The sequence below is a fragment of the Pleurodeles waltl genome, chromosome 4_2 (genome assembly GCF_031143425.1).
Source record: "Pleurodeles waltl isolate 20211129_DDA chromosome 4_2, aPleWal1.hap1.20221129, whole genome shotgun sequence".
In the NCBI taxonomy this organism is placed as follows: Eukaryota; Metazoa; Chordata; class Amphibia; order Caudata; family Salamandridae; genus Pleurodeles; species Pleurodeles waltl.
In genome coordinates this window covers 812,180,914-812,204,723 of record NC_090443.1, presented here as the reverse complement: position 1 = coordinate 812,204,723, position 23,810 = coordinate 812,180,914, and the positions used below count along the sequence as shown (strand labels likewise).

General features: G+C 45.7%; 1 protein-coding gene across 3 annotated transcripts in view; it reads left to right on the top strand.

Annotated features, from left to right (window-relative positions):
- PDE4B (phosphodiesterase 4B) overlaps nucleotides 1-23,810 on the top strand; it is a 1,531,620-nt gene that overhangs the window by 1,462,052 nt on the left and 45,758 nt on the right. For all 3 annotated transcript variants that reach the window (XM_069232487.1, XM_069232488.1, XM_069232489.1), the window contains one exon: nucleotides 18,161-18,273. In XM_069232487.1, coding sequence (XP_069088588.1) covers nucleotides 18,161-18,273 — 113 coding nt within the window. The remainder of the gene's footprint in view (nucleotides 1-18,160; nucleotides 18,274-23,810) is intronic.

The following is a 23,810-nucleotide window of genomic DNA, read 5'->3' as shown; positions in this document are numbered from 1 at the left end:
TAGTTGATCTTAGGCTGCCACCCACTGCTTATGCTAGACCTCTTTTGTGGAACATACACTGGCTTCCCATTAAAGGGAAGATTATTTTCAAGACTCTTTGAACAGTGTATTAAGCACTGCCAGGGGATCCTCCTACCTTTATTAAACTACCATTTTAACACAGATTGCCCCGAGAGGGCTTTCTGCTCTGCCTCTGTAAATTTATGATCTGTGCCTCGGTTTCACGAACACCGGGTAGGGGTGCAGTTTTTCGACTGGCACAGTGAAACTCGGGAATTCCTTGCTGGTGCATGGAAGGGTCGCTTCCCAGGATGAGAGGCTCTCTCACAACTAAGTTTTTAAAGCATACAGTACCGTTACAATATATATATATATATATTATATATACTGAGTTAAGCATAGAAAATATAGACTAACTTAACTATTGATTTTATTTTAAATGTTCTATCTTGTTATTGTGCCCATCAATATTCTGGTGCGGATATTCAGGGTACACACTCATATCCCAAGCCAGTCACGAGGGAGACATTTCGTTCAAAATAAGATGAACAATAGATTCCAGTCTCAAATAGACGATAATGGCAGTCCGGAATGGAGACCGAGCCCGATGCTGACAGCGTGCCATCATACAAGTACCAGCCCAGTATCTCTCTTGAGGTAAAACTTCTGTTGAAAAATGCATAAAAGCTCACACTGTCCCTTACATGTACAAAACAAAAATGTTCTTACGAAAGATCTGCCATTACCACAAGCAAAAACAAGAGCTGAGTGCCTACCTTTGCAGCTGCCCTGTGGTGAAAGTGCGGTGTGCTGGAAAACGTGACATGGGGAGCCGGAGACACAGACCATGGCCTTAAGCAATCACTTCAATAACAGATACAAAAGGCTGTCACATCATTCATGAAACTTTATCTCTGCTAATCCAAGGGCGTACAGTGCCTTCCAGCATTAACCACATGCACCGCTTTATCCACTCCCCGGTCTGCTCATCCATTGTTCCACTAGACGACACAGTTTCAACACCTCTTTGGAGGAAACGCTTGCAAACTTATTGCGCAAGCTACACAAACTCAAAACAAAGCAAGGAAAGGTGGCGCCATTGTTGAACTTAAACACCTAACCTTTAACCAAGACAGCCACTGTCAACGCATGCGTCCCCAAAGTGCAGAGGGCATGTAGTCTGCGCCATCTTTTTAAAACATGTTTCATTGGTTTGTACGTTTTGGAGCAGCGAAGAGAAGCTGAAACAATCACTTGCCACAACCACGTGGTAAAAACATTTTTAGGTAATCGGTTTAAAACAATAAAATCAAACAATTATGTTGTATATCGATCACTTCTCCTGGCCTGCACATCAGCTTCTGCCCGGCACAATCACCAAAGAACACATTTTGTGGAAGAGTTCCATACCAAAATTATCGAAGCATGAGACTAAGAAAACTATGTTGTTAAAACCATGCCCCAGCCTGGATAAAACACTGAGATATTATTAAACGCAAGTAGGATCTTAACGAGCAGTACTTCTCATTAGCCTAGTTAGGTGTGAAAGTCAATGAAAAACTATCGAATGGAATGTACTTATGTTATGAATGCAGTGTAAACTGGGATCATGTGTATCTTAGAGACCTGCAACTCAAGGTTCCTTTGCGCTCATTACCAAATACCAATAACCAGCAGGCCAGCCCAGAAGGGAAAAAACTCACAGATTTGGCAAATTAAACAACTTCATTAACATTACTTGTCAACTTTCATCCTGTTCCACATGCAACTAATGAACCTTCGCTCGTTTTCATGCTTCGAATGCCCAAAACGAGCATAACTTGTCATTGTCATGTGGAGAGCTCACTCTTGACACACGTGTGGCCCGAAGCCCTCGTCCCTTGGCAGATGCACACCTGTGTGGATGAGTAATAGGTATTGTTTAGCAGATTAACACATACAATTAATCTGAAATAACTGATGTAGAGAGGGCAGTAAGCAAGGGCTGTTAGCATAGTTTTCTGAAAAAAGCTATGGCACCTATAGCATGTGAGAACAGGAGTACGGAAGTGGGCTAAGGGCATGTGACATATGGAGGGCCGGCAATACGCTCTTATCATGCTGTAGCAAAAGGGTGGTGTAACTTAGGATGGAAGAGGGGCTACATAGAGGAGGCTGGTTGTGCATGCTTGCTGCAGTGCAGGGGAGGTGTGTACTAACACAAAATTATGGACAAAATAGCCTACAAATATTTTGCAGCCAAAAATACCGACAACCAAAATATTGTGAAGGCAAGTTCCGATACGTAAGTATAGGTTTGCTCTACTTAATGCTGCTTAGATGTACATTGGCAATATATATTTTTGGAAAGTGAAATTGCAAAAACGACTGAACTGAATTACACTAAATTTGGTAGAACAGTAGATCTTGGTCCAGGAAGTGTGCTTTTGTGATTTGGTGTAAATCTTTTCAGTAGTTTCGGAAATGTTAGCTCACAAAAAAATTGTGTATCTGGACGGCTGCATTTGAGAACTCTAGAACGAGTCCTTGAAACCCAATTAAATAAAATAGAGACTTCTGAGCAAGGATCCCCTGAAAGCAGCGCTCTGATTAGGAGGCCACAACATCTTAGAAAAGTTTGCTGCAGCCATTACGGGACTTAGTCCCCTGTCCTGAAGATAAACAATAAAAGTAGTATGAGGGGGAAGGGTAGATATACCCTGTTCCCTAGGCTCTGAGGGGAGGGTCCCATAGGGACCACTCAGGGCCAAAATAAGCATTTTTTTTAAAAAGCTGCAATCTCGCTGGACTCTCGTAGTACACCGATGGGATTGTGATTTTAAAAAAAAAAGACGCTTGTTGGCTTTTTTATTATTATATATAGGGAGGGAGGCATGCAGCCCTCTTCTTTGAGTCACAGATGAGCCCAGGAGACCCAATGTTAATTAAGGCTCAGAGGGCATGTGGCCCCCCTTCCCCATGCTGCCTGTGGGATACAAGGAGCCCATCATCCAGGACAAAACCACTATAAAGGGGAGGGGGCCCACAGCCACATTACCCACACCTTGTTAGGACCCCATCCCAGAGGGCCAAAAAAAGGGTGGGGTGACACATACCCCCCTCCAACTGCTGATATATGCACCTGGGACCCCAGTCCCGGGGTGAGGTACTCAACAGTGTTCAGCGTGCGCCCACTCTGCCCCCTCCTGGGACACTAGGGTTTCCTGCACTGGACTGTGCGGCATACCCTACACGCACTCCCCTGTGCAGGGAACTCTAGCTTGCTCCAATCCAGTGGGGGAAGTAGAAAAATGCTGATCTCACTCGGGGCGGAAGCAAACAGAACTAGCGTCTCACTATCGAGCTGGCTGGTGAGAAGGCTTGGGCCCCAGAGGCCTAGGCCTTTCCCCTCAACACTCAATGTTGTTTTTTGTGAGTATCCCAGGTGACCACTGTTAGATTTTGGGCTTCTGGTTGGCTAGGATATGTACCTCAGCCAAGCAAAATCCACCCACTCTAGCCAGGGCAAGTCAGAAACACAACTCAGACTAACCTGTGCTCACCCTCTGGTAGCTTGGTGCAGAGCAGGCAGACTAAACGTGGAAGGGAATGTGTAAAGTATTTGTGCAATTCACCCCGCACAGTGACCCAAGGTATGCACAACAAAAAAGGGCTCCACATAGAGTTATAACAAATTAATTCGAATCCTTATATGCTTTGATATATAAAAACTATAATAATCCAATTAGAAGTACTTCAGAATAGGTAATTTGATAACTCAATTTAGTATTACTTCAGGAGGTGCCACACGATAATAGTTTGAGGAGTAGTACTTCGGGATGTGCAATGCAATAATTAATTAATTCGAAGAGTGGTAAGCACATTCTCAGGGTTTTGGAAGTATTTGTCAAGGCGCTTTACCTCAGGGTATTATGGTTATTCCTTCCGGCCATGTTCTCTTCTCTTAGGCAACCGGGAAGTGTGTCCCAATCTGAGCCCGGCTTCTCCGCAGGGTTGCTGATCACCTTCAGTTTACTGTATTAGGTGCTGGTCGCGCTCTCCTTTCTTGAGCGGCTGGGGAATGGCACCCCCCTGGAGTCCAGTGCGAATGGGGCATGCAAATGGGGGAGGCGCTTCACCTTGAGTAATTACGTGGATGCTCCCGGCCGCACAATCTCCTCTGGACAGCCAGGAATGTGTGAGGGGAAAGACCTCTGAGGGTCTCCAGTGATGCAGGGCTCGGGGGAATCGCAAGCCCCCGGCAGGCAGGCGGTGCAGGGCTCAGTGGAGTCCGTGAGCCCCAGTGGTGCAAGTGGGTGAGGAGACCGGGGGATCAGTGCTGGCAGGTTGGGTGATACAGCGGCTGCACCCAGAACTCAAAGAGGGAATTTGCTTGGTGCATCCTCTGGGGGTGATGTGGCACTTCCCAGTAGCTCCCTCCTTGACTTGAGCGGCCGGGGACTGGCAGAACCATGAAGTCCAGCTCTGACATAGACCCAGGGAGGTACAGGAGGCCCCTTGCCTCATAGATTTACTGAACTTTTCTCCAGTCACGCTCTCCTTCACTTGCGCGGCCTGGAAGGGCAAGCTGACCAAGTTCGGCCCTGGCTCAGATGGTCAAATGGGCAGAAGGTTGCTGATAGTAGTTTTGCACAGACAGGGAAAATCAAGCAGGCCCTGAAGTCACTGTAGGGTTGCTTAGTGAATCCTCCCAAAGTGCAGGCAGAGATCAGCAGGGTGGGGCAGCAGGTCAGAGCAGCAGTTCCTGGGGACAGTCAGGTCTGGCAGAATGGCGATCCTGGCACACAGCAGTCTTTGCTCCAGCACAGCCTTGTAGAGTCCAGAAGTGTACTACTGAGTGGGTCAAGGGGCCCATTACTCATAGAGAAAACTACCTTTGATGTAGTGGATGACTACAAAGAATCTTTGTGAAATGCACAGGTCCCCCTTTCAAGTCAGTCTCGGCTCCAGACAGCCAGTGGGAGGTATCAGCCCTCTTGAGTATACCCCAGCACTTACTCTTTGAAATGTAAGTGTGAGATCCTCCACGCCCCTTCCCAAGGAAGACCCATCAGTATGCAGATGAATGCAGATATGGCTGAGTGTCCTGTGTTGTGGGTGTCTGAAGAGAATGCATAAGTGGAACTGTCACCCCACCCAAGTCAGATGTGTTTTGGCAGGAGGTTGTAGGCTCACGGGGACGTGAGTGCAGAGAAATGTCCACTTTCTAAAAGTGGCATTTCTAGACTACTAGTAATAAATCCAACCTTACCAGTAAAGGAGATTTATTATTACCATTCAAATGGTATTAAACATGACCCAGCCCCTCCACTCAGATCAGGACCTACAACTTAAAGTTATTATAAGGAATTCCTAATGCTAGCCTATGAGAGGGGTAGCCTCACAATAATGAAAAAGCACTTGAGGTTTTTTTCCATTAACAAGACATGAGAATCTATTTACAAGGCACACTGCCCCATGGACTCCCTAGGGCCTACTTTAGGGCCTACTTTAGGGGTGACTTAGATGTAAGAAAAAGGGGAGTGTAAGACTTGGTAAGGCGTTTAAATGCCAAGTTGGGGTCGCAGTGGGACGATGCATGCAGGCTCTGCAGTAGCAGGCTTGAGACAGGTTTACAGGGCTACTATGGGGGTGGCACAATCAGTGTTGCAGGTCCACTAGTAGCATTTAATTTACAGGCCCTGGGTGTGTGATTTACCATCCTACAAGGGACTTGCAGGTAAATTAAATATGCCACTTGTGAGTTTACCAATATTACCATGTTTTAGGGGCAAAGCACATGCACTTTAGCACTGGTTAGCAGTGGTAAGGTGCCCAGAGTCCTAAGGCCAACAAAAAGATACAGCAACAAAACAGCGGGGAAAGACAAAAAGCCTGGGGTAGGACCACCCTAAGGATGCCAGGTCTAACATGTGTCCCCCCAGCTGAAAGTGGGGAGAACTACCCAACCTCTTTGGAGTTCTCCTCGCTAAGGCGGAATAACCTAGATAGACTGTCAGCACTGGCATGGTCTACTCCAGGTCTGTGTCCACCCTAAAGTCCATACCCTTCAGGGAAATGGACCACATGAACAGTTTTGGATTGTCACCCCTCATTTGAATTAGCCATCTGCAGGGCCTGTGGTCAGTCTGAATCAGGAATGAGTGCCAAACAGTCATGGCCTCAATGTTTTCCGGGCCCAGATCACAGCAAAAGCTTTCCTTTCTATTGCACTCCACTTCTGTTCCAGGGAGAGTAGCCTCCAAGAGATGAAAGCTACCGGCTGATCAGGCCCTCTTCATTGAGTTGTGACAATAGTGCCCTACACCATGCTGTGAGGCATCGGTTTGCACAATGAACTCCTGGAATTCGTGAGGGGCCTTGAGAACAGAGGCTGTGCACATGGCTTGCTTTAAGGAGTCAAATGCTTTTTGGCATGCCTCAGTCCAAATCAACTTTCTGGGTTGTTTTTTAGATGTCAGCTCAGTCAAGGGGGCAACAATAGTGCTGTACCCCTTGACAAACCTCCTATAGTACCCAGTTAGACCCAGAAATGCTCTGACCTCAGTCTGGAATTTGGGGGGGGGGGCTCCTAGGCCATGACAGTCTCAATCTTGGCCTGCAGGGGCTGCACCTTACCCCACCCACCAGGTGTCCCAAGTACACCACTGACGCCTGCCCGATCTGGCACTTACTGGTCCTGATAGTCAGGTTTGCAAGTTGCAGGTAGGCTTCCCAGCAGCTACTGAAGACAGCTATGTCATCTAGATAGACAGCAGAGAACGCCTCCAGGCCGGTGAGTGCTTGGTTTGCCAGCCTCTGGAAGGTGGCATTGGCGTTCTTTAGTTTAGTTTAGTTTTATGAGCTTATAAACCGCGTAGCTACCCTAGGGCATCCCAGCGCTAAAGGTACACAACGACTCTCGAGAAGACCAAAGAGAACAGATTAACTACAAAAAAGGATAGTTTTCATCTTCTTCCTAACAAGAAGTTCTGATGGTTCGTGGTGAAGTTCAGAGGGCAGGGCATTCCAGAGACAGGCAGCCTTGATGGTAAAAGAGTTATCTCCCCAGGATCTCTTGACACGAGGTATATAAATCTGCCGAGTAGAGAGTGATCTCAAGCATCTGGAGGGGACATAAATAAAGATCCGCCTTCAAAGGAAAAGTGGGCCCCTATTATGTAAGGCACTATGAAAAATGCACATAGATTTAAAATGAATACGCTGTTTGATCGGAAGCCAATGAAGTGCTACAAGAGCCGGTTTGGCAGAGGTGCCTGGGGGAGTTAGTAAGAAGTCTAGCTGCGGCATTCTGCACAATCTGCAGCCTCTTTATTACATACTCTGGGGAACTAAGATAAAGAGAGTTCCCATAGTCCAGGCGGGAAAGAATAAATGCTTGGATAAGAATTCTTCTAGCTGTAAAAGGTAGAAGATTAAAAATCTTCTTAAGAGCTCTGATAAGGCCGAAACAGATAGAAGAGATTCTTTTTACTTGCAATTCCATCGTCAAACGAGGGTCAAGCAAGAAACCTAGGCTTTTTACCTGCGCCTTTGGAGGAGGCAGACTATTAAAGGCCTCCGAATGCAGTGCCAAAGGAGAGGCAGGAGGGCCGTTTCCTACAATCAGTACTTCAGATTTATCATCATTAAATTTAAGCTTAGATTGGGTCATCCAGTCACCAGTATCCTTCATACAACAGGCCAGATTAGCGGAAGAAGAGTCCCCAGTACTAGAAAGGGATACCACTAGCTGGGTGTCGTTTAGACCAAAGGGCATCAGTCTGAATTGGCACTGGTCCTCTGCTTGGAGAAGGTTGACCTCTCTTTGGCTCCATGAGTTAAGGCGATCTGCCGGTACCCTAGAAGTGAGATCAAAGGTACTCAAGTATCTGGCAGCCCCTAACCAATCAGTCAGCTCATATACCCAGAGGATGGGATAAGCATCAGTCTTAGTTACAGAACTGAGCCCTTGGTAATCCACACAGAACCTCAGTTCAGGTGTGGTGCCTTGGGGCAGCCTTTGGTACCAGAACCACAGGACTGGACCAGGGGCTACTAGAGGATTCTATCACCCTCAAATGCAGCATTTTAGTGACTTCACTCTTGATGCTGGCTCTCATCTTATCTGGCAACCTTTAAGATTAGTGCTTGACAGGGAGGTTGTCTCCTGTGTCCACATCATGGGTGCACATGTGGGTAATCCCAGGCATAAGGGACAAAAGAGGGGAGAACTGTTCCAATACTTGACGGCAGTCCCTCTGTTGTTCAGGAGTCAAGGTGGGGCAAGGACTCACTCCTTCCACAGATCCATCTTTTTCTTTAGAGGCTAAGAGGTCAGGCGGAGGTTCACTACTCATCAGCCTCACCCATAACCAGTAACATGGTGACCTCTGACCTCTCCAAGTGGGGTTTGAGGTGATTGATATACAGCACCCTATGGGGTTGCCTAGAGGTCCTGAGGTCCACCACATAGGTGACCTTCCCCTTTTTCTCGAGAAAGTCTGGAGTAAGACCACCCTAAGGATGCCAGGTCTATCAGGCACTCACCACAGGCCCCGGGGGATGGGGACCCCAGGGCCGTGAAGGCTAGGGACAGGGGTCTTATTCTTATTTCTTATTTAAGAAAAAAAGGCCCAGGATGGAAGTCCCTGGGGCCCTTGGTGGCTGGGGGTGTGTGAGTGGGGTCATGCCCCTCTTAAATTATTTGAAATAAAAGGCCCTGGGAATCGAAGGTGGTGCATGGTGGAGTGTTTTGTTTCCTCAGGGGAGGATGGGGCTGGTTGCAGGGCCTGGTCACAGGCCAGACCATGCAGCCAACCCGTGCATGACTGAGGGGTTGGCTTTACATATGGAAATAAAATATTTACTTTACATTTACAAAATACCCTAGAAATTCACTGACAAAAACAAAGTGTTAAGTGACATTATGGTTCGGAATTGTAATTAATTACATTAAAAAAACTTAGAAGTTCACTGAAAAAACAAAAGTTAAACTGATGTTATAGTTGGGTGATAATGTGTGTGACAAAGTAGCATTTTGAAGTTAAAAAAGAAACACAGAAATTCACCAGTTATAATTAACAGAGCTAACTATAACATGCACTGCATGGGAGGGCACAATGCTCTGCTTATGACTTCACATATTACATCACTCATGATATGTTCTGTGACATCATTGATGACATGTCAATTGATATTATTGATGCCTTCACTGATGACATAATCCAAGTAACTTTTGTACACATTACTCTATAAAGGAGTATGGCATTAGAGGTATAAACGTTATTATTCTTTCTATAAAACCCAAGCTTAAACTACACAAATAGTAGAAGTTCTAATGTTATAGTTATACCTTACATTTATAATGTGTTCACCTCATTTAAATTAATATATTGTTATTTATTCTTTAAATACAAACCAAACAAACTACATCTGTGATGTCACTAACAGCAAGAGAGAAGCTGGTGGGAAGGCAACATGAAAAGTGAAGGTTGGGATATAGGGGAGGAAGCAGCACATGAAAGAGCAAGAACATATATGCCCTTCCATAGACTGCTGAAATATAAAGAAAAAGGTAGTTTACTGATTATAATCAGTGAAAAGATGCATGTCATCCAAGCAAAATGATTGTAAAGAAGCTAAGCTTCAGTGTTGGAAAAATACATTTCAGCATGCAAATGACCTAAAAAGACATATTTACCAAAACAGTTTCCTCAATTTCTCAGATGTAGGCCTGCATATATTCTCAGGTAAATCTATGGAAGCTTGCAGAGTGATACTATATAAAAATAATGTATTCCTGTATGCTACCACTGTGTCTATGGACCTCTACATCATGGTGACTAACCCACAGAGAGTCCTCCATCTTAACATCACAGTAGTCTTGATGCTTGTAAAAACCCTTTCAGAGGGCTACGGGACAAGCAGCTGTTACTGGGCCCAACCATGGGGGTAGAGGTCTTTTACTCTTGATGTCCAGGGCCCCAACCTACTATGGATTCTGAGAAACTGGGTCAAGCCCTTTCAGCACTTGACTCTCAGGAATAGCGCAGTTTGAGCAGACAAGTCTCCCATGGGGAGAAGATTGGTACAAGGGAGTGAACACTAGCTCACAACTCAACGTGTACTCAGCAGCAGCAATAAATCATTGTCCAGTCACGTACTCACTTTTCATGAAAACAGAGAAGCATTTTATTTCAACTGCAATCAACAAAAAAGAAAAATATGACATTCACAAATAACTACATAGTTCCCCTGAGGTCAGGGCTCTAGTGTTTTTTTAGGCAGTCCCCCGGGTCCCACTCCTTCCTTGCTCCTAGTGAAAGAGGTTATTCCCCATTCACTAGTGACAATCCCCATTAGTTGTCAGAGTCTCAAGAGTCCACTCTGACTCTGTTTTAAAATCAACAGTATTCCAGTGCTTCAGCGCTAACTAGCAAACAATTTCCCCCTGGACAGAGTGATGAAAAATTAGGGCCTTAGATTTCAGCGGATGGGTTACTCCATCACAAAGGTGACAGATTTCCTGTCTGCCAAAATATAAGTACCATAGGGAATAATGGGATTTATATTTCGGCAGACGGGATATCCGTCACTGCTGTGACAGAGTGACCCATCCGCTAAAATCTAAATCAGCCATAAGTCTTACCTGTACCTGCTGGCTGAGTCAGTCTGGAGTACCGAAGTGCGCCCTATCCGTGGGCCTTTGAGGCAGCAGCAACTGAATCAGGTGGGTTTGTCACACGCATCCCAGGTGGGCTGCAGTCAGTGGATGCAGAGATCCTCACAAGTGGTTAAGACAACAAAATGACTATACGTTGTCTGCAGCTCCTCCTTCCTGGGTAAGTGTGGTGTGACGATCCTGAGCGGGTTCCTCGTCTTAATATAGAAGGCAGGTGCTCCCATGGCAGTCTCAATTCTGCAGCGGGGGCTGTCAATCAAGCTGCACATCCTTTTTCACCTGCTGACCCCCTAAGACACACAGGATCAGCCTTTCTTCGCTGTACACAGGCTGTGGCCCATTTGGTACAGCGAAGTCCTCAGTCCTCAGCAGCAGCCCTCCTGGCATACAGGGTCACAGCTCACCACAGCACAAGGTTGATAGCCCTCACAGCATTGCAATCTTCTCACGGCGGCCCTCCTCTGGCATACGAGTGTTGACAGCTTAGCTCTCCACATGGGCAACGACCCGAATTGTGCAGCAGCCGTCTCCTTACGCCTTGCAAAGGGAGTCCACTCGACAGGGCTCCCCATCGAACCTCGCTCCCTCCAACGCTCTCTACTTCCTTGCAGGACAAACTGGTCTTGACAAGCACACAGGTGCTGGTTCTCTAGTTCAGGCAGTCTTGGATTCCCTGGGTAATTTAACCACACCCAGCAGGTGTGGTTAAATTACCCAGCAGGTGTGGTTAGACTAGCAGGCCTTGGCCCCCGGTCCTGGCCAAAGGTAGAAGGCTTGCAGAGCTTCCGCTCCTCACACTGCCTGTCTGGCTGCTTGGCAGATGACAATTTTTTAGGTTTCAAGCTCCCCTTCTTAATGTCTATTTCCAGAAACCAAATGTGATTTAGAGTCTGACTCTTCGAAGTTTATGTTGGGGGTCTTCTTCTTTAAATGTGCCAACTCATCTGCCATCTCTTCTTCTTAAAAGCAGTCTACCACAGCAGGAGTGACTCCAAAGCTCACAGTCCCACAACATAGACCATGGGAGTGACTAGAGTTAACACCCAGAGATCAACCACATTGTATCAAAAGGTTAGCCCAGGGCCCCAGCCCTACTCTATATGTCTATGAGCCCTCTCTCTTGCCTCAGATTGTGACCTCTCACTGAATCAAGGAGCACCCTTTGAAGTGTACAACAGGGAGCCTGGCTGTCCCCACTCCAGTGTGTCTCCCACCAGGCTTACAAAGAATGTAGCAATACACGAAATACAAATCTCTACCTGCTCTCCTCATCTTTCACCATGCAGGCCTGGGTCACCCAAAATGGAACCAAGGGTCATCCATGTTCTGTGTCATTCGCAGACATACATCCAGTTCACGTATATAGAATACACACACTGCACAGCACTGTATCCTTCATGCACTGTACTACCCATAGGCACACATACACGCAGCACATACATTTATCATGCACGCACCGCACAGCACTACATCCTTCATGTATTGCACTACTGATAGGCACACGTACATCCAGTACATGCATATAGCATGCAACTTCTGCACAGTCCTGCATTATCCATGTATTGTATCCTTCCTAGGCACACATTCATCAAGCACAGATATACTACTCATGTGCACTGCACACCAAACTGATGTAGACCAATGATGAGTTAAGAACACAGCAGTGGAACTTTAACTGAGTGAGCATGTTGGCCTCACTTCAGTGCCTCAGGGGCAAAGCCAATGGGTCTTGCCTATGCAAGAGCTATTGGCTTTTCCAATGTATTTTATCCATGTTATACACCAGCATGGCTTCTGTTCATCTTGGCTAAATGTTAGTGGCGTAGAGGAAAGCCATGTGGAATGTCGTAGAGTGGAATGGCGAAGAGTGGAGTAGAGTGCTGTGGCGTGTGGAGTAGAGTAGCAGAGAGTGTTTTGTATTGGAGTGGCATAGTGTGGAGTCGCCTAGAATGGCATACACTATAGTGGCATAGAGTAGAGTGGACTGCTGTAGAGTGCATTGGTGTAGAGTGTTGCAGAGTACAGTGGCATAGAGTGCAGTGGCATTGAGTGCAGTGGCATTGAATTCAACGGCATGCAATGCAGCATCACAGAATGTAGTGGCATAGATTGGAGTGGTGCACAGTAGAGTGCAGTTGCGCAGAGTGTAGTGGCGCAGAGTGGGGTGATGCAAAGTAAAGTGGCACTAGTACAGTGCCATAGAGTAGAGTGGCATACAGTGCAGCAGCAGAGAGTGCAGTGGCATAGAGTTGAGTGGCAAAGAGTGGTGCACAGTGGAGTGGCAGAGTGCAATGGCGCAGAGTAAAGTTGAGTGGAATAGAGTGCAGTAGCGTAGAGTGCAGAGTAGAGTTGAGTGGCATAGAGTGCAGTGGTGTACAGGGGTGCAGAGAAGAGTAGCACAGAGTGATGTAGATTAGAGTACAGTGCCATAGAGTGCAGTGGCATAGATTCGAGTAACGTAGAGAGGAGCAGCCTACAGTGGAGTAGTGAAGGGTAGAGTGGCGTAGAGTTCAGTGGTGGAGACTTCAGTTTTGCAGGGTAGAGTGTCAGAGGGCAGTTGTGTAGAATGGAGTAGAGTGGCATATAGTACAGTGATGAAGAGTAGAGTCTATTGTCGTACAGTGGAGTAAAGTATAGTAAAATGCATAGAGTGCAGTGGCCTAGAGTTGACTGTTTCAGAGTAGAGTGAAGTGGAATAGATTGGAGTGGTGCAGGGTAGTGTGAAGTTGCATAGAGTGGAATATGTAGGATAAAGTGGTGGAGAGTGCTGTGGCATAGAGAACAGTGGTGCAGAGTAGATTAAAGTGATGTACAGTGGATTGTCATAAAGTGCAGGATCATAGAGTTGAATGTTACAGAGGAAAGTGCATAGGCGTAGAGTGTATTGACATACAGCGGAGTGGGGTAGAGTGTAGTGTTGCAGAGTGGCATAGAGTGGAGTTGCGCAGAGGAGATTGGTGTGGTCTAGACTGGAGTGGTGTAGAAAGCAGTGGCGAAGAGTGCAGTGGTTTAGAGTGGAGTGGCGAAGAATGCACTGGCATAGAGTAGAGTGGTACAGGTAGAGTAGAGAGGCATAGCGTGAAGTGGCATAGAGTGCAGTGGCGTACAGTGGAGTGGTGCAGAGTGCAGAGGCATGGAATGATGTAAAGTGGAGTGGTGCAGAGTAGAGTGCAGTGGTGTTGACTGGTGCAGAGCGGAGTGGAGTGGCACAGAACAGAGTATGCATGGCATGGTAACATACTGCCATTACAGACAATACATTTTCAATTGAAATGACCATTCCATTTGCACAGACATACAGTTTTACTAATAAAACTATAAAGTGCACAAATGAAAATGTGTGGAACTATTTGTTCTAACACGCTTCAGGAATAACACAAAATGTGCTTCATTTGTGTTCTTAATTCTGATATATTCTGAAATACTTACACAGTTCATTTAAACGTTCTGATGTGCTAGAAAAAAAACGCTTTCCTACCACAAGTATCTAGCAAGATTGTCATATAAATCCTCTCACTTTGAAGTCAGAGAAAGAAAAGTAAACATGTGCCCTTGGAAGACAGCACCTGACATTTGACCTCAGTCTTTGAATGCACAGAAATTGATCCTCCGTGTCCAACACGATGCAATCTGTGAGAGGCAGGCCTATTTTATGGTGCACATGCATGATCAATGTAAGCCTGTGATAACAAAATCAGCATTCGGGAGCCAGACATAAGTAGTTAGGAAACTCAGTGCAGGGGTTCACGTCTATTACCATGGGCAGGACGTTTCCATCCCAACAAGTCTCAAGAATGGATAGAGGGAAAGCTAATGATGTGCGCATTTTACTGACATTTAAGAAAAATATATATATGAAGCTGCACATTGGAAATCCTGTTTGTGTCACCAGCAACTGGGCTGCATGCAGCATATATCTAAGTGAAACTTAGATAAGCTCCATATGGTTGTTCTATAGTGATGGCATTCATGAGGCACAGAGATGTAGCTGCTGTGTTGCTTAGAGCAACAACCCAGTTATGAAATGCATATATGTTCTAACTCACTATCTATAGTTGTAAGGGCCACCACAACATTCTTCTCAGGCAGAAAAGTAGTGCTTGTAAGATGTTGAAATCCAATGGAGTTCTGATTGTGCAGGTGACTAACAATGAAGTGTGCTGTGTATATGCTGCTTATGAGTCATGTTGAACACGTTTTCATTTGTTTAAAAAAACCTCAAGGTTGCTCAGGGATCCTGCCACAGTGCTACTGAATACCAGGGTTTCCAAATACCAAGGCAGCCCAGTCTAATTCCACATCATGGCTTTTTCTTTCACCACTTTGAACTTCCTGTCTCCTTAGCTAACTCTTCCGGTACTTTGTAGTCTTTAGTTGTCTGTTGCAGATCTATTGTTCCCAACACACACTCTTAAATGTGTTTTGGGTCAGCCTCTTGCTCATAATTGTATGGTTTTCTTATTTATATCAAGTCTCTTCTCTTGATTTGATGGCTTTGCTCCACATTCGTTTGCTTGTCTCGACCAGGGGTATTTTGATCTCAGTGTCCATCCTGATTGGATGAGTTGTGTCCTTCCATTGCTGAGTTGAAGGGACGTTTTTTTTTTTTCTACTCCTTGGGATTGTATGTACTTTCTTGATCCTCTTAACATCCTCAACCTTCAACTTTCTGTTACTGCTTTCTTCTTCCTAACCCCATGTTGCTCCACATGGAAGCCTATTTCAAGATGTCCGCCCATTTCCGAGCATGCATTGTGACGCAATTGCGACTGTTTTGGCTTTAGCTGATGCCAATGCAAACAAGCTCACCATGTTACAGCTGAAACCTACTGACATTTCCATTTCTTGTTCATCCTTGACATATACCTTTGTCACTCTTTTCCCATATTCCTCTTCCCTCTTTTTTCTCCCTTCCAATATATTGCTGTTGGTTACAGTGTGATGATTTAAAATAAATCCTAGTCCTCAAAAATGAATGCCCATGCCCAACACCTCCAAACACATGCACAAATTAAGCACTGCTAATATGTTTTCATGTTAAAATCTATTAGAGAGTGCACAACAACCATAAATTCTCCTAGACACAACCTGTAGACTATGTGGGAGTGTTTGTGGAGGATTGGGGTTCATAGAACAGCAACTGAGCAGTCCATTTCTGCCAAGCTGCCTACTCCAACTTAGTGACCATGGTGTCAGTGCTCCAATGTAAAGCCCTGTTTTTGGTGTCAATTACTTCATAAATCATGTCTCAGTGGCGCCACTTGCATGGTCTTTCCATGTGGTGCAAACATGCAACAAAACTCACTTCCCACTTTTCAGGAGTACAAGACTATACACTGAGGGCCATATTTACATTGCACAAGGCGGTGCTGCAAGTGCCTTGCTGTGCCGCCCAGCTCCATAAGGACCGGGCAAAAATGTGCTTATCTTCTAGATATGGCTCATTCCTGCCCTCTCCCCTTGTGCTGGCACATACATTACTGCCATACCCCAACACAGGCACCCTTGCACCATAGAATGTGGGGATGATTGTTTTTCCTGCATAAAAACAATAAATGGAAGTGATTTCCTCCTTCTATATGTTCTGCAGAATGCAGCATACATAACAAGAGCAAAAAGCAGGGAGAAATAATGTTATCTCTCCGTTGTGCCACTCTTACGCCACCCCTGGGGAGACATAGGCTTTTGACGCATTCCCAGGTTTACGAAACATTGTAAATCTGGGAATGCATCAAAATCCATGGGTGTTGTGTAAGAAGATCCACGGAACACCCATGGAAACACCTCCCTGGCCCAAAGTAAGCCAACACAGCGATTTGCACTGTGTTGCCTTACACCATATCTACAAGGCTATGTAAAGCCAAGCAAAGTGGCTTGGCGTGGCCTTGTAGATACGGGTGTGCAGTCTTCGCTGACGATGCATCGTAAAAAGTGATGCACTGGCGGTGCAAGTCGCTTGTAAACATGGGCCCTAATTTCTCGCAACGAGATCTAGCAACACCGATTTGCCTCTAAGTGGCACCAACTGATAGTTGCAAGCTCGGCATTCACCAGCATCACCCTCATGTGGAAAATTCTCCTTAGGTTAAGGCGGGGGAGTGATGGCTGATGGCACATCAGGACAACCTCAGTAGTGAATCCAAATGTGTGTTTTCTAGTATGAAAATGGAGGCTTACAATCCCCTTATGCTTTTGGCGTGTGAATTGCGATGCATTAAAAATCCAAGAATGGCAGTTAGTCAGCCACAGTCATAAGGTAGTAACACCTCTATATACCTTCTCTGTTTTGATATCATTCATCCAAATGTAATCTATTATTTAAAAAAAAAATGATGACTGGGGTCTTTACAACCCCAATCACGTTGTCTTTATTATGGACATCAAGTTGTTAATTGCAATAATATGTGTAGGCTTGGGCTGCAGGTGGCTGGAATGAGGGAGACCCGGAACCCACGGGTTTGTCGCATTCATGCCACAGAGGTCATTTGACACTGACGACGTCAACAAATACTCACGAAATATATAGATTATTGTAGAAACAAAAAAAGTGGAAGTGTGACCCTTTGAACCATCATTTTGTGCAGTAAAGCAGTAGTGGGCACCATGGGCGTCAGTGCAAGCAAGGAAAATGGGCCTCCAAAACCATGGTTTGGTAGCAAGGCCAGCAATAAAGGGGGTGCAGCGGGTCCCTCCCACCACTGGGCTCTGGTAACACTGCTTCTGCTGCACTACTGAGAGGTGCACCTCTTGTTATATGATGCACCACATACATAAAATAGGATCTCGGCAGGTCTGGACCCGCTTGGCCAACCCCTCCGACCTGTCCTCGTGCAGACCTTAAAAGAGAGATTCCCTGTGGATTGTGATGTGCTCGGCGAGGCCCTCCCTGGGCACCTGCCTTCGCACAGCCGTCGATCTCACCCTGCAAGAAAGGGGGTGTATTGTGTGGTTAAAAAGTCCCTCCCTGAGGAGAGACAGTCGAACACGCACTATACAAGAAACCTTGCAAGTCTGAACCTTTCCCTTGCTCAGAGTAAAAAGAAAGCTCTTGCACGGTCGCTTCTTGCGAAGCGCGGCGTCACTACAATTCCCAAACCTCGCGCTGAGGCCGCCCTCGTGACTCACCCTTAGGTGAACCGAGCCGCTGCCTTCAAGGAGCTCGCCCTTTGTGTGTGTTTATGCAGATGAGGCGGACACAGCTCGCCCCGCCCCGTTCCTCTGTCAGGGGAAGTTTCCTGGCCCTATTAACTGACATCTCAGCTCTAGTGCTGGCAGTCTGTAGGCAGCAGTGCTCAAGGGGAAGTGATCTGTCTGTGTTTCTGGGGAAGTGCCCTGTCTGTGTTTCTGGTCTCAGCGGAGTAGGGGCGCAGAGGGGACCCATGATGAAGGAGCACTGCCCCACTTACAGCCCTGTCTGCTTTGCCTCTAGCGGCGACCCTGCTATCAACAGCCTGACGCCCCTCGAGCCTGACTACATGTCTGTGTGTTTATTTGCAGAGGAGTCGTATCAAAAGTTAGCAATGGAAACTCTGGAAGAGCTGGACTGGTGTTTGGACCAGCTGGAGACCATCCAAACCTACCGCTCCGTCAGTGAAATGGCCTCGAACAAGGTAAGGCACTGTTTATTGAGCCGGACAAGTTTATTTGGGACCATTAGTAATATGGAGCCGCATCGTGTGTGTCTGTGCAAAAAATGCTTTGCGCGCCTCCGTCTGCGCACGTGCTGCTGCGCAGATGTTTCTGTAATTCATGCACCTTATCGCAAGCATCTTCTCCAGTAGGTGCACATTTTATTAAGTGGCTCCTAACTAAATATCTAGTAAAAACACACACTCAAGCACAAGTGGCATGTGCGCAGGCTTATGAGTATTTGCAGAAACAGGCTGCAACCGTGTAAACCAATATTATGACAAGCACACGTTGATGCTACAGCACACTGAATTGAATGTTTTGTAGATTTACTGCTACTGCATGTGTCGAGCTTTGAACTTGTGCCTTTGTGGGCACAGATCACAGCAGCAGTCGTTTGCCCCCTGTGCTTTCCAGCTAAAAAAGAATTGTGCTCTTACACCCATAAAATGTACTCTAACTTGCGAATGTAGGAAATTGGTGGAATTTCCGACAGCCCGGCGCTTGGGAAAGTTTGTTAGGGGTGGAGCAGAGACAGTAATAGTCAGGTATGCCTTATATGTGCCACATCCTGCCACTAACCTGCCAGGTTTTAGCGACACCGTCTTATCAGGCAGCCTCTCCATTTTCGTGGAGATCAGTCTGCCCCTCGTAACACCTTATGGCGTTATGATGTGGAGAAAGGGTGTTTGGAAACACAGACACATACCAGATGCAGCAGCGTTTCATGTAATGTTTATATTCTAGATACCGGTACCTAACTGGTACATGCTTTCTTCCATCTTCAGAAACGTCAGCAGTTCATTCAACTAATAATCCTGGTATCCTGCATTTTTTTTATTAACACACAAGTTCAACGTGCATGTGAAGGCTGGCGCTGTGATATATGTCTTAAAAATGCATCGGGTAGGGATGGTTCCCGTCATTGTCGCGTATGTCACCAATCCAACCACAACAAGAGGATGCAGTGGGATCCCGCGCCACGGTGTGTTAAGTACCAGTCTTGGCAAATGGCTGTGGTTCTAATTCACAATGCGCCTTCTAAACTAGGCAAGGCTACAATCACGTGTTTGCAGTCAAACGTTTTCTCCCCCCTCGATTTACTACTCAAGGCTGTTCTTCGTCTTTGATTGTGTGTGGCACCGCTACACCCCTGCCACCAGGTGCATTGATGCCCACGACAAACATCTTAAACAATAGAACACTCAGGTGTAAGTACACAAGCCGCGGTGATTCCTTTTCTGTAAAGTTCAACATGCAACAGCAATAAATATTTAAACACTACAAGGTTCTATGAACAGCGACTGTCGCAGAGCTTCAGATCGAGTCTTGCATTGACACTTAATTATCTGCAAGAAATAACCATCTTGTGACGTTTTTAACCGAGTTGTGTTCTCCTTTATTAACTTGGTCATGCACATGATTACTCACTGTAGTGTAAGCATGGCCGTTTCCTAGAGATGCCCCATCTCGGGAAATAATCTGTTTCCTAAGTGGGTTCATCCATTGATTTTGAACGTTGTAAGTATGTGGGACAGTTTTGTTTATATATCTTAAGCTACATCAGGTACATCCAGTAGTACGCCTTACATATAGTAATGGTCTGATGGAGCATGGTGGCTTTACTTTAACATATCCATCACAAGAAGGTAGCAGAAGAAAGTCTTGGTTCATACCTGGTTGCATTGTGGAGGAATACCACGGATCAGTTTGCCAATTGAATCAATGCAAACTGAAGAAGGGTCTCTTGTAGAGCACTGTATTGTGGCAAATGGCAGGAATCCTCAGTATTTTAAAAACACTAAATCAAATGGTCTTGTGGCATCTACCAAGATTAATTTACTCTACAGTCCTTCAGTGATATAATGCTCTACATAAAAACGTGATGAAGTATTTTAACTGTGTGACATGACTCACATCAGCTATTTCTACTGTTCCAAGCGTTGTTCTAGTGGTGCCTTTCTCCCTCTCAGCATCACTGGCAGAGTCGTACACTACATCCTGTAGAACCCATTGAAGGTCCTTCGTGGTCTGATGGGACCAGCTTGGCTCGGGGCATATGCTGTGAGGTGCAGTGTGCGTGTACAGTAGAATATCCTGGTTATTTATTGGGCAGTGACCCTCTGCCCACCTCTCTCCCAATTGCTGCAAGCAGCTTATGTGTTTGCATGCCTCATTGCCTATTAGACTTACTCTGCGTAATTGTAGTTGCTGCTCCAGTCAACAGTGTCAAGAGCTGAGTTCTGCCGTGACTATGGAGGGCTCTGGATTGTGGTCTGCCGCTGAGCCCACAGTTGTTGTATGCCCTTATACTTCTAGTGCGGCATAGGCCCCTTCCCCTGTCAATACAAAAACACAGAATGCTGTGCCTATTCAGGATTTCCACAGGCTGTGTGTGTGACACACTGTCGCTTCTAACTGAGATGGGGATAGTCACACCACCCTTACACATTCTCTCCTCATTTAGATGTTGGTGTAAAGCCAGGACGCAGAAAATAATTGTAAACGATGGCCCTCATCGTATCTACCACTATGCCTTTCAATGTGATACTAAGTGTTTCCTTCAAAGTTGTTGAAATGATTTACTATTTTACTGTGGCAGCTTATGAGTTTTATAACAGATTTAACCGATAAAAAGATTCCACAAGAAATTAAGCTGTTTTATTGATAATCGTTTGTCTTAAGGTATAATATTACTACAACAGTCCCCTACTTCAGGATTGCAGCCAGGTCTCTTCCATTATTAGCATACATACATCTGGGATTTGTTGTGTAATGTTCAATATGCTGTACTTGCGTGTTGGGGGGAGCATGTACCAGCTAGACAGTATGTTTGCCATGTTTATCTTTACCTGGTCTAGCTGTGCTCAGGCCTCCCCCTGCACCTGCAATTGCCACAGTGTGACATTATGAGCAGTGTCCGTTTCACCATTTTGCTGATGCATTTAACAAACATCACATAACTTTAAGGCGTAATCTAGTGATCCATATTAATTTTCCTGAGAATCCCCTTCCCAAACCAGGCAGATTAAGAATTAGCTACAAAATGACTGACTTTGTTAACAATAATGCTGTATGAGCCCTCACTGACTAAACACCATGCCAATAAAAGAGCTCTAATTTCACATATAATATAGCAGTGATGGAAAACTAGCAAGGCTTTATTCAACAGACCAAGATTGTCGACTAACATGTGTGCATCTTATGTTATATGTATATATGTAAAAAATGTCCTAGTAGTTTATTGCTCTTTTTTGTACTTTGGAAACCTGAATGCTATTGTCGCCCTAAGTGTGCCGGGTATGCCCAGACGTGGGTCCCGGGCTCACTGTGCCACTGGATCCAAGCTAGCCTGACTGATGAGGGGTGAAACCCCGAAACCGGTCCCAGGATGCTTGTTTCCAGTCCAGGGAGAACCTGGCCTGGCAGTTCGGGCTGGACTGTTCCCATGAGGAACAGGGTCAAGACTGATTTGCATATGGCTGGGTTCAAACTGGGGTGGCATGGTGAGCAAAATAATGGATGGACTAAACCGAGATCTGTGACTGGGGTTGAATGTTTGATTGGTTCCGCATTCCGTCCATCCAGTTACGCTATCCCACAGCGTTTGTGTTTTGCCTAACTTGAACTTCCGCAACAAATTCTGGTGCTTTTGATATATAAAACATTGAGTGTAGCTGTGATCTGAGATCTTACAGGTAGGTGATGATCATCCGAAAACCTACTCCACTTTCTTGGATCATGTCAGTCAAAAGGTAGATCCACACTTTATTGTCCACACCTTGACTAACCACCAAATAAACCTTTACTCAATTCTCACGGTAGGATGTCCAGTTCCCTGAGATACACCATTCAGGTTCATTGGTTGATGGACTGAAACCTTCATTCCTTCATCTTAGAGTGTTAATAGCCCAAGCACAGTGAGTTAGAGCTGCAGTTTGTCATTTCCTCTAGAGGGGCCACAGCCCAATGCTCTTTGGGCATTGGGTTCAAGGGCCCAGTCAGTATGTCAACAGAGAATGATGGCAGGATGTCTGCTTTCCATGGACACAAAAGGCAAACAATGAATATTAGTCTTAGTTCTTCCTAGCCCGAGTCCCACTGCAGACACAAAATCACCCTTGATATTTTGGTCCTTAGTGAGATTAACACAGCGACTGAGAGCAGTTTTGGATTTTCCTATATTGTTTTAGGCACAAGCTTATGGACACCATTGTTTACGGGACCTGGCCCCCATCTATCCCTGTAGTCACACTATAACTGAGTTCGTGAACAGAGTGATAGCATGCACGCATGGCATCTGGGGATGAGCATGACAACCTTTCTGAGTATGGGTTAATAGCGTAGCTGTCTGCTGACCTATTGTTAACAATTCTTTAAAATATACACAGAGTTGGCTTAGGCACCACCCCCAGTGCATCCTGTTTCACCTTATGTTGTTGATAAATCATTCTGCCTCCTTGCGCTGAATTGCACAAGGGCTGTTTTACATCTGAGTGCTGTCATTACACAATAATTTATCTAATAGATGATTTTATACAGAAACCGATCTTTTCTTAACGCATTAGACATCTTTTTTCACTGCAGCATTTTTTAATGTTTTAGCCAGGCCTGAAAACGCAAGCTTAGCCGTATTGGTTTTGCCATTTTTGTGAGCTGGAGAAAGGGTGAGTTCAGCCAGGGTGATGCTGGATAGCAAGGAAGGGGAGAGGTCCTGACATCGAGGGCATAGGTGTTTGCGACAGAGGACAACATTTACATTGGCTGAGAGATTCCTCAAATTGGCCTATAACCCAAAATGTACGTTACATTTTGCAAACAATTTGCTTTTAAAGGGGAAGTGCAGTACTTTTTTCATATTTTTTTCTTACAAGTAAAATGTGTTTTTTTCCATATTCTGTCATGCCTTTAACCTTTGATTATTCCATAAAATGTGTAGAAACAAATGACAAACTTCACATATAAATGACTTGTGTCGTAGGAAAAAAAAAGCTCAGATGTTTTGCAAACAGGATGTGTCGGCTCCGGATTGTGCAGGAGGAATGGAAAGAGCAACAGCCAGGAAAGGAAGAGAGCAAACAGAGGCAGCAGGAATCCCGAAGCAATAACACCGTAAAGGGCGACCTCTGCGCCTGACCTCGGCGCTAGCCCAGGTCCCGGCCCTGTGTCTCGAGCCAAACTACGTCATTCGAGGATGATAGCTGGGCTGGCGCAGCTGTTGAAAGTGTGACTTGAATTTCCTGTCTCCTTCCTGACTAACTTAGTCAAAAGTACAGCCTTGCAACAACAAGCCGTGGGGGCGGCTGACGGCAGAGCCGGCCAGGAGTGAAGAGCAGTTGCCTAACGTTATTGAGAAGTATTGTTTTCGAAAGATACAACACATTTGTGTACGGAATTCCACGCAGCGACAGATTTATGAAGAATGCACAACGCCTACTTCATATATTCCATTTTGGGACGACCAGTTGTAGGATAACGCAAATATAGGCGGTCGCCCCCTGAGCAAGGGGCTCTGCAT